The 16260-nt window shown below is 35.7% G+C and overlaps 2 protein-coding genes across 2 annotated transcripts; both read left to right on the top strand.

The window, feature by feature from the left end:
• Positions 1–3360: 3360 nt before the first annotated feature.
• TES (ATP binding microtubule motor family protein) lies at positions 3361–12963 on the top strand. The gene is made up of 15 exons (XM_059576319.2): positions 3361–3550; positions 4825–5074; positions 5264–5353; positions 5465–5565; positions 5893–6006; positions 6106–6187; positions 6558–6625; positions 7466–7525; positions 7611–7735; positions 8291–8489; positions 9668–9805; positions 10453–10542; positions 10632–11552; positions 12066–12370; positions 12470–12963. Exons 2-15 carry the CDS (start codon positions 4846–4848, stop codon positions 12795–12797), a joined length of 2850 nt encoding a protein of 949 aa, XP_059432302.1. The 5' UTR covers positions 3361–3550; positions 4825–4845; the 3' UTR covers positions 12798–12963.
• A 253-nt stretch (positions 12964–13216) lies between these two features.
• On the top strand, positions 13217–16189 carry EIF3K (eukaryotic translation initiation factor 3K). The gene is made up of 8 exons (XM_059576192.2): positions 13217–13472; positions 13577–13633; positions 13775–13825; positions 13964–14026; positions 14404–14454; positions 14533–14599; positions 15341–15423; positions 15683–16189. Exons 1-8 carry the CDS (start codon positions 13368–13370, stop codon positions 15884–15886), a joined length of 681 nt encoding a protein of 226 aa, XP_059432175.1. The 5' UTR covers positions 13217–13367; the 3' UTR covers positions 15887–16189.
• The last annotated feature ends 71 nt before the right edge of the window (positions 16190–16260 follow it).

Below are 16260 nucleotides of genomic sequence, written 5' to 3'. Positions count from 1 at the left end.
TTGGACTTCCTTTAATGACCCAACCGACTTTGCCTAGTACATATAGGCATCGTGTTGTGCCGTAGGGTAAGAGCAAAAAAGCAAAGAAAATTAGCTTTGTGTTATTCTCATAGGTTGGAGTGCCACAGTACACCAAGAGACGAAAGAGGTTTTCTTTCTTTGGTTAATTTTTCTCTTTTGTGTGAGAAAAGGTTTGGGTGTATTGGGAACTTTTAGTTTGCGTATTTTTCTCTTTGTTAGTCTCTTGTACTTATTTTTTATAGTGAATTTTCTTCGAATCGTCTTCACAGTGAATGTAAGCTTGTTAATCTGAACCACTTAAATCTTTGTATCATGTGTAATTGCTTATCTTTATTGTTTCGCATTCTTCTTATTTTTCGCATCTCACGAATTTTGAAAAATATGATTAATTTCCTAACAACTAGTATCAAAGCTTTTGGTTCGAGTATGAGCGATGGCAAAAGAATAAGGTAAAGCAACCTGGATCGAAAAATTAGATGGCACAGAAAGAGTTGAAAATTTTTTGCATATTGTTATGAGTATACTTGTAAAAGTTATGTTCCACATTAAGAAAATATAAATGAAAAGAGTTCTTAATATTTTTAAGTGGACTTTAGGCCATAAGCTTAAACTTTTGGACTAGAATTATGTTCAATTAATTATATTAATGTACTATTGATAAAAACTCAATAACCGCTTTACCTCCCACCAATTTAAAAGGAGATATACTTCCTACCGGTGAGAATTTGCACAAAAGGAAAATTATTACGGATCCTGTTTGTCCGCTGTGTGGTTATACGGTGGAAACTGGGTTTCATATATTGTGGCAATGTCCAGCAGCGATGAATGTGTGGGGTATGGGAGGAATAAAGTTTCAAAAGAGCACTTTTACTGGGCCGGGGTTCTTGCAGGTGGTGAAGGCATGTTTAGTAAGTGCAATAGTGAGGAAATGGCTCTTTTTGTAGGGTTGGCCAGACGTATCTGGTTGAGACAGAACGATATCCTTCACGAGGGTACCTTCTCTCACCCACAAGCGATCTCGTTACAAGTGAAACAGGCCGTGGAAGATTTTAAGAAAGCTCAGATGGAGGGGGACGACGATATGTTGGTCAGGGAGCATCAACGGTCGAATTATTGGATGGCTCCTAGTCTGGGCTGGTTCAAAGCTAATTGGGACGCATCGTTCGATAACAAGGCTAGTCGTATGGGACTGGGTGTTGTGATAATTTGTGACCAAAATGGAGGTTTATTTGCAGCTCGGTGTGGGGTCCGGATGGGGAGTCTTTCTCCGGCAAGAGCTGAAACCATGGCTGCTTTACTGGCAATTCGGCAGTGTAAGGAATTGGGTCTCACCCATGTTCATGTGGAGCGAGATGCAAAAAGTATTATTGATGCTGTCAATTGTGAGCTAGCAAAATAGAAGCCGGTTGGGACACGCTATAGAGGACATCAAGGTGGAGCTTTGGGAGCTGGACCAGTGGCAGATGACTTTTGTGAAAAGAGACGGGAACAAGGCTGCACATCTTCTTTTTAAATATGTTGTACGACCATGTAGTGGATAAACTGTGTCATGAGCCTCCTGATTGTATTAGAGAGACTATTTTGCTTGAGCATATTGCTCTAGCCACGTGGATTTTTAATGATAAGTTGATCTTTCTCTAAAAATAATAATAATAAAAAACAATTTAGAGGGTGTCAGGTGAGATATATGATATTCTGAAAACATAAATAGTTAATTTTTTAATTAAAATTTTGCTAAACTTTAATTAAAATTTTGTTTGAGACAAGTGATTAATTTTTGTTTTTGACCGCGGGTGATGAGGGGATGAATAAGTGGTAAGATTTTATTCCTTGCAAGCATAAAAACAGAGTTAACAAAGTATGTTGAATCCGAAGATGCAAGCCATTAATGATTCATATGATGCCAACAATCTGACCATGCATTAACAACAAGAGTGGGCCCCAACCACCTGACATGGCATAGTCATCGATTGTAAGGGTAGTTGAGTGAGAGTATGTTTAATTAATTTACTCTCACTGACCCTGCATGACCTCTTTGCATACCACTTTAGAATATTTTCATTTGGTCAGCCCAACTATTATTTTGAATACTGAAATGGGAGTAAAAAGAGTTGAATCCGGCGTAGTAATTTAAGAAAATATTTGGTGAGTTTCTATAATTATTGAGCAATGTTCAATCACTAAATATAAAAATAAAGCGTTCTTTAAGATTATATTCTTAAAAAACTACAAGTTAAAATCGTATAAAATTTGTATTTTCAAATTGCAAAGAAATAAGGTACTTTTTAAAAAATCTAAAATTTTAAAGGTTAAATTGTAATTTTACCAAATGATTAACTGTGTTCTTAAAATCCCATTTTTAAATTGTATATTTTAAAATTACTAACATTCTTTCTCCTCTCAATAAAGAACAATAAACTGTAGATGCATAATATATTGCAATTGAATTGTAAAAGTGGATAATTAAAATAGAGACTTGAATGTAAGTGTTTTGAAAAAAAAAAATGTAAAGAGTACTGTAGCTAGATAAAAATAGGTTATTTTTTAACCAAAGTGAATAGCAGATTTACTGAGCTGGATGTGAATGATTTTAATTGGTTAAGACTGAAGAGTTCGAAGCATCTTCTTCTAAACATACCAAAATATGAAGGACTCAAAATTCAATCGAATAATTTTTTTGTTTTTGCTTGCAATTTAATCTATTAAATTGACATGTGTTATTAAAATATTTACATGTATTTTTAATAAAATATGTCATTCTCACAATACTTTTTTAAAATATATATGTAAAGATTACATACTCTAAGAACACATGTCGGTTTAATAGGTTGAATCGAAAGAATTTCTTCAAAGAGAAAAAAACTTTGGTCATAAAGAGATACTCTATTGGTGCATAAGAAACTGTTAAAAAAAAAATTATTGTGATGACATTTGTTTAGAAGTATTGGATTAGAGTAATATATATATAATCCTTTCGGTTAATTAGTATTAGTCAACTGTGAAATTTTGAATCTTGATTATTTTATTAAAAATAAAGTTTAAAGGATCTTATCTCACATTGGATCAGACCCATTAGTAATCAGTATTGGTCCAATTTGCAAACTGGGCCTGTCAAACTAAACCCAAACGCATCAAGGCCGGGATGGGGAAAATCGGATTTGTCTTAGAGCGGTGGGATACGTAGACGTGTCTGCAAGATAATGCGGGAGGTGGACCCCCCAAAAATTCAAATTCGCATGTTTTCAGGTGCGCGCATACGAACGTGAACGGAAGAAAACGAAATAAAGAAACACTCATAGCCGTTAACTGTTACGTGTTCTCTTGCTCTCTGCTCAAACCCCACCCCACAGCCACAGGGCAAGAATCTCTCTCTCTCTCTCTCTCTCGATGATCACTGATTTCACATAATTTTCCAAAATACCCTAACAAACATTCGTTCCTACTCCCACTCAAAATCGGCGTCGTTTCCTCTGCCGACGTTCCGGATTCTCCGACCGTCTGGAGGAATTGATATATATCATTGTGATTTGTGAGTAACTCATTTCTACTCTCTTTTGTTAATTTTTTGCTCTACATTTTCCATTTCAGGTGATTTTTGTTGGATTGTTAAATACAGGACAACAATTTCTTCTTCTTCTTCTTCTTCTTCTTCTTCTTCAATTTATATATTTACTTTATAAATATAGATTTCTGTTTAATTTATATATAAATTTCAAGAATAGTGGTCCTTTGGAGTTTGGAAAATTTTCTGAGTTTTTATGCAGTGAAAAAGTTTGTTTTTCTTTTTGACTCTTGATTCTTTCAATTATATTTGTACTCTTTTTTTTTAACCTTAAAACCAATTTCAGGTGGATTTTGTTGAATGCACAAGAATTTAAATGTGCATTTTCTGATAGGTGCTCCGTGAGGTTTTACATTGTTGCTGATTATGATATGTATGAGATTCGCTGAGTTTACGATTTCTTGGGGAAAACTTCGTATGCGAGTACATAGGAAATTTAACTAGTTTTGTTCAAGAAACTAGGTTTTCTCTCTTGCAAGTAGGTTTCTGTACAGTCTAATTCTTGTTAGTATTGCATTACAACAATTAGCTGCTGAATTAAAATCAAGCCCCTTATTTATTCCCAATATTAGATATTACACGGTAATAATTTAGTTTGTCTACCTTCAAAAGACTTGAGACTATTAATGCCAATGATATCTACCTCAAATGGCACCTATTCCCTCTATAAGAATAGGGTATAGATTGAGATCATGGGTTTAAGGTGCACCGGATGTGTCATGTGTATGCGACTTTCCAATACAGTAAAAAGAAAAAAAGAAAAAGGGGAAAAATTCATTTATTAATTTAGGGTTACTAGTTTTCAAAAGGTTGCAAAGTCAACCATTCCGTCCAAATTTAATGTTAAATCATAACGGAGGAAGTGAAACCCCCAAAATACCATAGTCCAAATTCAATATATTTTTGTAATTTTATAAACATCGGATTTCACTCATTAACCATTTAATTTAACACTAAATTTTGACGAGAGGATTGACATTACAAACTTTTGAAAGACGGTAACCCTAAATTGACACTTTTAAAAATTTAAGGGTATGATTGCAAAAGTAATAAAAGATCATGGGCGTCGAGAGATTAGTGAAGTTTTCCCAAAGAAAAAAGAAAGGACTTATTATTGATAATGATTATAATATTGTTATTTTGCAATGATTATATAGTGAAATGATGTGATCATATTGAATGCCTTGCTTTAGATAGAGTGTATTCATCCATTAACATATATGATTATCAATTTTGCACAGTGGAGACAGGTAAAGAAGAAGATGGTTGGGACTCCAGCGACTCCATTGTCTAAGGTACATAGGACCCTGTCATTCACCCCAGGTGGTCCAAAAATTCATGAGGAGAAAATATTAGTCACTGTTCGGATGAGGCCTCTCAGCCGGAAGGAACAAGCAATGTATGATCTTATTGCTTGGGATTGCATAGATGAGCACACCATTGTATTCAAGAACCCAAATCATGAGCGCACTGCAACCACCTATGCCTTCGGTATATGTTATGTGGAAACTGTTCTATACTCATTTTGCTTTTGTCTAGGTTTTTTTTATGTTGTATGTCAAACTCTTTTTAGCATTAACTGGAAAGGATTTTTAGAACATTTTAAGGCAGTAAAATTGACGTCCTTTAGCTTCTTGAGAGAAATTGAAAGCTTTATTTCCTGTTGTTTACACATCACAGATAACGTTTTTGGACTTGAATGCTCAACTCAGAAGGTTTATGAAGAAGGTGCTAAGGATGTTGCTTTATCTGCACTTACAGGAATGAATGGTAACTACAGTTACTGCAAATGTAGCCAGCAACTTGAAGTTTTAATCATGTTTCCCTTGTGATACTCGTCCTTTTGGATGATTCTAAGTACTTCACAATTTCTTTTTGCAGCAACAATTTTTGCATATGGGCAGACTAGCAGTGGTAAGACATTTACCATGAGAGGAATTACTGAAAATGCTGTTAAGGACATCTATGAACACATCAGGAATGTAAGTTCAATTCGTACCAAAATTCCTTATATTTCTTCTAGATCCCATTCATATTGTGAGCGGGAGAACTTTGGTCATTGAAAAATATTTATGAAAACAAAATGAGGGCAAGAATAATAATTTCAAGCCCATAAATTAAGTTGAATGTTATACCATCTTATGATATTGGATTTAGAAAGGACTAATTTCGTGCATTTTAAACCTTATTGCTTATTATTACCAAAAACTTTAGTTGTTTCTTGCTTTTGAATGTAAATTCTTGGTATAAAAGTTTTTCAAGTTGATTCTATATCTGCTCTGCACGTGTGAATTATTTCAATCTCACAGCACCCTGAGAGGGATTTTGTTTTGAGAGTTTCTGCAATGGAGATTTACAATGAAACTGTCATAGACCTTCTGAATCGTGAATCTGGTCCTCTTCGGCTTCTAGATGATCCTGAGGTACTTGAAAGAATATTTTATAATTAAGAGCTTTTAGATGTACTCACCATGTTTTTGCCGTAACCCTTAGTTTCTTGTTTTTGTTTTCTTAACACATAGAAAGGGACCATTGTGGAAAAACTTGTCGAAGAAGCTGTTAAGGATGGCCAACATCTACGGCATTTAATTAGCATCTGTGAAGGTATGAGTCTAAGATAAATATATACTGCAACTACAAGGCGTTTTCTTGCATGAAGTTCCTACTGTGCTTGCATCAGCCTGTTGGCAATGCATAAGAATACTTAAGCTCATGAAGGGGGCTCGTATGTTTTTAGTTTGATTTGGTTCTCAAAAATGAAAAGTTTTTATCTACCAGAATCCAATCTTGCTTTGTTAGCTACTAGAATGAACTCACTTATATTGTATAATACCAACTAGCTTTTCCTTCTCCTTATGCATACCACATGAATCTGAATGGGCAATGAGAGATAAAGCCTTCTGCATTTAATAAGATGGTCCTTGAATTGTGTTTAATGTTTATGATCTTATGGTAACAAGATTTGTTGATGCAGCTCAAAGGCAGGTGGGAGAAACTGCTCTAAACGATAAAAGCTCAAGATCACATCAAATAATCAGGCTGGTATATTTCTTTAATGGACACTTTGTATGAGATTTTTCCAGTATAAATAATGCATGCACATGTTGGTAAACTATTAACTACAAATTACAATACCTTGATCCTCAATTTTATGGAAATTTCACTTAACTTTTCTGAATTTTTAGCACTTTTGCAATCATCTCCCTAGACTTAAAAACACTCAATTTATTATATCAAACTTTAAAAAGCTTGCAATGTCATTCCTCTGTTAGGATTTGCGGTTAAATCCTAACAGATAAAGCCAAAATACATAAAATACCCTTGTTTAAAAATAAATAAATTTGTTGTCGAGTTGACCCACGGCCAAGCTGTGGGTTCTATGTTTTTTCTTAGAATTAAATAATTTTTAAATACATGGATATATGGGACATTTCACCTATAATTTGTCTGATTTAATCTCAAACCCTAATGGTAGGAGTGACATTGCGAACTTTTTAAAGCCTAGAGGGATGATTGAAAAAGCGCCGAAAGTTCGGGGGAGGGGGAGGATGTTGAGGCGGTGCTAACTCTATCTATTTGTTTTTTTAGCCTTACTTTCACGAATTCACATTTGCTTATCAATGGTATCATGTGCTTTATTTGAATTAGAATTAGCCTTTCTTATTGTCTTCTCTCATTTTGATTAGGACAAACTAGGTTGTTACGCACTCTTCCGTCCTGTTTTAGGATGATATGTCTTTAACTACCAAGTGTAGATATATCCTTCTCACTTTCTTAGGTTTCAGATATAATCCATCTTCTTGTACTTGTTTATAATGATGTATACGTTTCTTGGTTACATATTCATGCATAACGCTGGAATTTTCACTTTTTTGGTTTCAGACCATAAAGAGTAGCCTGCGGGAAAGTTCAGGCCGTGTTAAATCTTTCATAGCAAGTTTGGTATGGCATCTGCTTCCCCTCCTTTTGGCTTCTTGATGGTAAAGATTTGTTAAATTATGTTGATTGGAGTTCTGGAACTCTGCAGAATCTTGTGGACCTTGCTGGAAGTGAGCGTGCCTCCCAAACAAATGCGGATGGTACAAGATTGAAGGAAGGCAGTCACATCAACCGTAGCTTGTTGACACTCACAACAGTGATCAGGAAATTAAGGTAAGCAAGTGCAAATGCTGAAGCACCACGGTTCAATACATTTGGAACTTCAGGTTCATGAGTTTGTTTTAGCGCTATATTATGACATTCAGGAAACAAACTGAACTATTGAGACCTCAATATAGTTTTGTTAAAAAATAAAAAAAAATTGAAAAAAGCCTCAGTTTTTGTTAATGGCAGTTGTATCAAGTTGTTGTCATGTGAAAACTGCTAACTTTATTAGAAACATAAGAAAGCCTCTGGAAAAAAATCCCTCAATTCTTGTTAACAGTTGTATCAAGTAGCTTGCTTTCAAGTGAAAACTATTAAAATACCAGTACCATAAACCTATAAAAAAACAATTTGTAATTGAACTGGATAGTTGAACATGAGTTTTTGAAAAATCAGTTCAGCTGAAGACTAACTAGAAGTTTCTGATGAATGGATCTCATAGGATCTGAAAACTTCGGTTTTTTTTTGAAAAAAAAAAAAAAAGTATTGGAATTGAAATATATTTGATTTGTGAAAATTCAACTGCAAAGTGACTATTTGTCTTGGCGATTTTCCTGTTTGCAGTGGTGGCAAAAGGAGTGGTCATGTACCATACAGGGACTCAAAACTTACACGAATTTTGCAGTCGTCACTAGGGGGAAATGCTCGGACTGCAATTATATGCACCATGAGTCCAGCTTTGAGCCATGTGGAGCAAACAAGGAATACACTCTCGTTTGCAACTAGTGCAAAGGAAGTTACCAACAATGCGCAAGTAAACATGGTATGATAATCAACAAATTATACTTCAGTTGGTGAATCGTACGTTATATTGGCCACAAACACTTGATGTTCAATGATATTTGCGACAGTAATTACTCTGTTATCTGTCCTTAATGTCTAGTAGTACATGCTGTATATTGACATTTTTTTAACAAACTTTTCTGTTCGGTCAAGTGTCACACTGATGAGGTTATTAGAAACTTAGAAAAGGTTAACATAGTATGCTAGAAGCTAGGATCTCTTCTTTATTAAAAAATAAAGCAAATGGGCTCCTATTTTGCAATGAAGGAGATCAGATTATGCTGAATCAGGAGGCTGCTTTATGGAAGAAGATTTTTAATGACTTTAGAAACTACTTCGCTTCGGTTCAATCTAAATGCCTTGCTTTCCTTTTTAGAATATCTCGAAATAGATGTCTAGCTTTCAAAAATAGAAACATTTACTTTGACATTTTCATAAACTACCCTCATCATTTTTCGAAAAAGTAAACAAATTTCTCAAAGTTGTACTCACCTCTAATACACAATGAAGGATATTTTAGGAAGTTAATTAGACTTTCTACTTCTCATTAATATTCGTGCATTTGAACCAAGACGTGTGCTCGTAAGTGGACTCTGAAGTTGAGCTTGTTGGGTCCAATAGGGGCACACATCTTTTATGAATGTGTACGCATGTAAGCATAAGTGGATGTATTTATGTCTACATGTATCTATATAGTTACTTTTTTGGGGAATTATGCAATCACTGCTGAAAACATATTACTTTGGCAGTATGCGGTCTATCACAAGAATAGCGACCTGTTTTGCGGTAATTATTTAAAAGGAAAAAAAAAAAAAAAGGATTGGAAGTATGGTGGACCTTCTCAAGATTTTGCTTTTAATGAAAACATAACAATATATTGTTAATACTGATCTATCCATTGTTTCTTAAGTATACATATATACTTAAACATTTTGATAGCCAAAGATACGCAGATAAAATCTTATATCTATGTATATGTATTTATTTATTCATTTGTATATGTAATGTTGGATCTTTCTATTGTGTCAAACAATAATAAAAAGTGATTCAGGTTCTTGGTTATCCATAGTGATTGTTGTGTTGTTACCTCGTCTGCATGATTTACAAAGTACATAGAACAATAATAGAGCATAAATATGCCACTGGATTTTTGTGTAGGTTGTTGCCGACAAGACACTAGTGAAGCATTTACAGAAGGAAGTGGCCAGACTTGAAGCAGAGCTGCGAAGTCCTGAGCCTTCTTCATCTTCATGTTTGAGGTCTTTACTCGAGGAGAAGGACTTAAAAATACAGCGGGTATGCTTTTTTATTGGGTAAATAATAATTTGGAACTTCCATAACTATAAGTTTCTTTATTTGTTAGTTGCTAGTTGTTAGAAAGAAAGGGACAAGCGTCTCTATTCTAAAACGTGGTGAGGTATGCTTATGAGTTGTCCAGTATATATATATATATATATATATATATATACTTTTTTCTAGATATATGTTTTAAATGACATGACTTAATCCTGGTGTCTTGATAACCATTTAGCTGTTGTAACAGTCTTGCCTTATGGTAAATGGCTTCAACAAAATGCAATTCAAATAAACTTAACTCAGTGAAGCCATAATCCCAATTAAAGGTTTCTGGCTACATGAATTCTTTTTCTCCACTCAATTCTAGGCTAGATATAAATGCGACACGAATGATGATATATGTCATATTTTTTATACCATCTTGTGTCTTTCACATCATCGCACGAGTTGGGCTTTGAACTAATTATTGACTCTGGTTTTCGAGCATTAGCTTGATCAGGAAGTGGTATGTGCTACTAGTTTTTATATCAACCAAAAGGACATAGAAAAGTGGCAAAAGAATTTGCTTGATTTGAAAAATGAAAAAAGAATATGACTTTCTTCAAGCTCTTTACATATTTAACTGTAAATAAAGTTCCATTTTATAGATGGAAAGGGAGATGGAAGACCTAAAGCGCCAGAGAGACCTTGCACAATCCCAACTTGAACTAGAGAGAAAATCACACAAAGTGCAGAAGGTACTGGTGATCACTATTGTATGACTACAATTATAGTTTTGTTCTTATCTCATGTGAGTGTTTGTCTAAAAATCATATAACACTTTCAGGGGTTAGACCAATGTGGGCCTTCTTGTCAAGTCGCTAGGTGTCTTTCTTTTCCAGGTGAGAATGAATCCGTTTCCTGTAAATCTACGCCAGTAACTAGGCCCAGGAATGCAGTTGGAAGACAGGCAATGATGAGGCAATCGGTTACTTCAACAGATCCATCCATGCTTGTGCATGAAATCCGAAAGCTCGAGCAGCTGCAGAGGCAGCTTGGTGACGAAGCAAATCGGGCACTAGAAGTACTGCATAAGGAGGTTGCTTCACACAGAATAGGAAGTGGAGAAACTGCTGAAACAATTGCGAATCTGCTGTCTGAAATAAAGGGCATGCAAGCAGTTAGCTCCGCTTCAGAAGAAATTGTGATTGGCGATAAGGCCAACCTGATGGAAGAAATAAATCGATTAAAGTCTCAAGGAGGCACTATAGAATCTCTTGAAAAGAAGCTTGAGAATGTTCAGGAATCTATAGACAAGCTTGCTTCATCTTTTGCAAGTAGCGAAGAGACTCCTGACTGCAAGACCCAATCTAAAAAGAAGAAGTTTCTTCCTTTTGCCATGAGCAACAATGCAAACATGCAAAATATAATCCGATCCCCATGCTCACCTCTGTCGTCTTCTCGTAAGGTGATGGATTATGAGACAGAGAACAAAGTCCCTGAGCAAAATGATGTTGTGCCTAGTAGTGTTACATTCCCAAGGCCTTGTCAAGCAACTCCAGTAAAGAGTGATGAACATGGTCATTTTATCCCATCAAGAGAGGGAACACCTGCTACACAGCAATCGAACTCAGTTAACGTGAAGAAAATGCAGAGGATGTTCAAGAATGCTGCTGAGGAGAACATTCGGAGCATTAGAGCCTATGTTACCGAGTTAAAGGAACGGGTGGCAAAGTTACAATACCAAAAGCAGCTTCTGGTTTGCCAGGTAAAAAGCATACATATATGTTCCATAGTTCCATAAATTTTATTTCACAATTCAAATTCTTACTAGGTATGCATAAAGAGTCATTAAGCTATACTAGTTACCATTATATATGTCTCATAGTTTCAAGTGCATGCGGACAAATTTAGCAATAACCTTATTAATTCATCATAACCTCAAGCATCTTGCTCATGGATGATTGATTTTGTAATGTCGAATGTTTATGCCTAATGGATGGTTAAAGGTATTTGATCATTATTTCTCCTCCAGGGGTGGGTGTCCTGTGCCAGCATGCAGAGTATAACATGTACAATTGCTGTATTGATATTTTTTATGTTTGTCAGTGGAATATAGTAATCTTGAATACTTCAAATTATTATTATTATTTTTTTTTAATTTTTATAATGGAATCTGAAATTTCTATGTTAGTTTTCATTTTTCCATTGTGTTGAACCAAAACAAGGAGAGCCGGTGCCGGTGGCTTAACTTCTACTTTCGTTCCATATATTGATTTAGGTATTGGAGCTGGAGACTGTGGCCGGAACTGATGAACCCAATGTAATTGATAAGACTCCACCAAAGCCATGGCACTTAAAGTTTGAGGACGAGAGAAAGCAAATTGTGATGTTATGGCATTTGTGCCATGTCTCAATTGTGCACCGTACTCAATTTTACGTGTTATTCAGGGGAGACCCTGCCGATGAGATATATATGGAGGTGGAACTTAAAAGGTTGACATGGTTGGAGCAGCACTTCGCAGAACTCGGCAATGCAAGCCCCGCACTTCTAGGCGATGAACCTGCAGGCTCTGTTTCGGCAAGGTATTTATTTAAAGCATTTGCACCAGTGAATTTTGTATTAGGACATTGATTTATATCAACCTTTTTTTTTTTCTTCTGTAAATTGGTTTAAAATTGTAGTATCAAGGCTCTTAAGCAAGAAAGGGAATATCTGGCTAAGAGGGTGAGTTGTAAGCTAACAGCAGAGGAAAGAGAAATGCTTTACACAAAATGGGAGGTACCTCCGGTAGGAAAACAAAGGAGATTGCAATTGGTGAACAAATTGTGGACGGACCCTCATAACATGCAGCATGTACAAGAGAGTGCTGAAATCGTTGCCAAGTTGGTGGGCTTCTGCGAATCCGGCGAACATGTTAGTAAGGAGATGTTTGAGCTTAACTTTGCACGCCCTTCCGATAAGAAGACATGGATGGGCTGGAATTTAATTTCAAATCTCTTAAATCTGTAACCAAACCAGACAGACAGACACTCTTCTCTTCTGTGGTTTAAACTTTAAACTACATTATTAAATCTTTCTTGTCTTAATGTAGAACCATTTTTGTAATTAATTTGCATTAGTAATAGAGAAATTACAATTCTTCTCATACATGATACACTGACGCGGCAAGTTGTTGACGTGGAATTTAAATATTCTTCTCCAATTAGTATTTTTTTTCCTATTAAAATGTCCATTTTAAGAGAGTGAGAGTGAGAGTGAGAGTGAGAGCGGTGAAAAAAGAAAGAAAGGAAGCGGTGGCATATAGGTAAATATAGAGAGTATTGGGGAAGAATTTAAATATTCTTCTCCAATTAGTATTTTAAATGTCCTTTTTAAGAGAGTGAGAGCGGTGGAAAAAGAAAGAAAGGAAGCGGTGGCATATAGGTGAATATAGAGAGTGTTGGGGGGTTAAGATAACGCATAGCCTAAAACCCTCGTTGGTTCTTGAATCCGGAAGTCCAGTGAAACCCAAATCCTTCTCTCTGAGTCTCTTAGAAAAAACACACAAGTTTTAGGGTTCGCGATTTGGGAAAAATAAAAATGGGAAGAGAGGTGGAGGTGCAGTACACGGTGGAGCAGCTCGTGGCGGTGAATCCTTACAATCCGGACATCCTTAATGATCTGGAGAACTACGTGAACGAGCAGGTACGCACGCTAATCTCTAATCTTTGAGTTATGTGATTGTCTTGTGGCGGTGAACGAACGAACGAAGAAGATAAAGAGACGCTTCTTTTTGTTTGGTTTACCAGGTGTCGTCACAAACATACAGTCTTGATGCAAATCTCTGCCTTCTTCGCCTTTATCAGGTAGCTGTATTCTCACGTTTGATTCATTCATTCATACATGTATAATTGGTTTGGTACATCTCTTTGTTGTTGTTCTTTCTTTGTTAATTACTTGAGAAAAAGAAGAAGAGTAAAACCTTTTCATGTATTGGGTTGTTGCAGTTTAAGCCAGATCGAATGAGCACCCAAATTGTCTCCCGCATCTTGGTTAAGGTCTTTGCTTGATGCCTATTTTCCTTCAACCAATTAGTATATTATTTTCCAACACATTGCTGCCTAGATAGATAAAATCTCTTCTCTATTTTTTTTTTTTATTATTATTATTTTTTAATATTTTCGTTCATTGAACAGGCACTGATGGCTATGCCAGCTCCGGATTTCAGTCTGTGTCTCTTTTTGATTCCAGAACGAGTGGTAAATCTTTCTCTCTGATTTTGCATATTTCTCCTTTTTCTTTTGGATTCTGCCACCAATATCACATGGTTTATGACCCTGCTATAGATTTCTAGCAAAGTTTTACCCAAGTAGATATATAGATATATCATGTGTATGTGAGAGAGAGAGAGAGAGAGAGAGGTTATGTATAAATAGGGTTCTTTTACATGAGACAGAGCAAATTGCTTCCTGATATTTATGGTTTGCTAAACTTCTTTAGTTCTTCAGTTTTCATAAGCTTCTTTATAGATGGTATAAAAAATATCATTTGATATATATTCTTTTATCTCAACTTTTGGTCTACATAGCCATTGTTGTTCAAACTTTTCCTTCTTTCTTTCGTTTGATTATATCAGCAAATGGAGGAGCAGTTCAAGACTCTTATTGTTCTTTCACACTACTTGGAGGTATGTTTTCTGCTTTGTTTCTTGGCTCATATATGCCATGCCTCCAGTATGAACACCCCTTACCTGCTTTGTTTGCAGACAGGAAGATTCCGTCAATTCTGGGATGAAGCGGCGAAGAGTCGTCACATAGTTGAAGCTGTGCCAGGTAGTAATGAATTTTGATGGAGTAAATTTGTTGGTATATGTCGGTTGTTTAGGCTATTTAAATATTTCATTTACCTAGTTGAATCCATTTATCAAAAATCCGTGTTATTAGTAGAAGAATCACTTTATACCTATATTTTATGGAATTATGAAGAGAACAGTAGGGCGTCATTATTTTCACAGAGAGTGCCTTTGACACATTGGAGAGACGTTTTCGTACAACTACAAGAACAACAACTCCTGATATTACACTTTTTAGATGGTGTTATAGATTTGGATAATCAGATGGTTTCCCTCTTTATTATATCTCCTTTGGACGTGTTATAGCTATTGTAATGAATTTCCAGATATTTCTGTAATGATATTTAATGGCTATGATTTTTGGATCATATTGATCCAACTGCTGGTATCATAGTTGTATGTATGGTATTTTCATAAGCATGTAAACCACAGATGTTATTGTTGTTGTTGTCATCATTTCGTGGCCCGCATAATATGTTGTTGACTAAAGTTCTTGTGCTATCAACATTTGAGTTATTTCCTTTACTGCTCAAATGGCTCATGACTCATTATTCTGATTTGCCGCTCTAGGAAACAATTAGAAAGTGTAACTTCTGTGCTGGCCATATTGTTTCTGTCATTTTTTGTTACTGCTCTTGCTGCTGTTTTCTATTTGTTCCTCTATTGGTTTTAGGGTGCAGTGCCCATACATTATTATTGCTTATAAGTAAATAAAATGCAGGTTTTGAGCAAGCAATACAAGCCTATGCAATTCATGTCCTTTCCTTGACTTATCAAAAGGTCTCTAGACCTGTGCTCGCTGAGGTATGCCTTGAAACTATGTGCTTTCCACACATGGTGATTTGTATTTCTAGAATATGGTTTGATGGTTAGTTCCTTGTAGCTGGTATAGGGCTTGTGTCATTTAGGAATAGAACACTTGGCTGATGAAGACTATGTATTTCAGTATGATAATGGAAACCAAACATTTCAAGGTTATGCATGGTAGGATGTGTAATATTAAAAGAAGAACAAAATGTGTTAGGCTTTGTGACATGAGCATTGATAATTTTTTATGTTACAGGCTATCAACATCGAAGGTCTGTCCTTGGACAAATTCCTTGAGCACCAGGTAGCAAATAGTGGTTGGATTCTTGAGAAAGGTCATGGCAGGGGCCAACTCATTGTCCTACCTCGCAATGAATTCAACCATCCTGAGCTAAAGAAAAATGCGGCAGATAGCGTCCCGTTTGAGCACATAACCCGTATTTTTCCCATTCTTGGTTGACCTTTCTGCCAGAGACTGAGTCTTTCATTTCTGTTGCATGTTCTCTGAGGAAGCTTTGGGATTCTAAGAGTAGTTCCGGTGCCATCCTCGTGTCATTCGTGTTGTTGAGATGCTACTCTTTGGAGGACTGCTTTGGACACTTTTTTCCTGTATTTTTGGGTTTATGTTGAAAAATTAATTTATGCTGCTCGACTTAAGGAATTGATGATCCGGCTACGCTCCCTCGAGAAAATTTATTTTTTCCGAAGACATTTTTGCATAAAAAATGATACTTAACACATCTTAGCTGGATGGTTGACTGAAGTATCTACTTGCCCATTGAAACTTCTGGTTCCGGTACACAAGTAGAGTAGCCTATGCAGATAATGTTTGGG

Source organism: Corylus avellana, chromosome 11 (assembly GCF_965113065.1).
Source record: "Corylus avellana chromosome 11, dhCorAvel1.hap1.2, whole genome shotgun sequence".
In the NCBI taxonomy this organism is placed as follows: Eukaryota; Viridiplantae; Streptophyta; class Magnoliopsida; order Fagales; family Betulaceae; genus Corylus; species Corylus avellana.
Note: the sequence above shows the minus strand (reverse complement) of the source record. Positions and strands in the feature narration are given on the sequence as shown.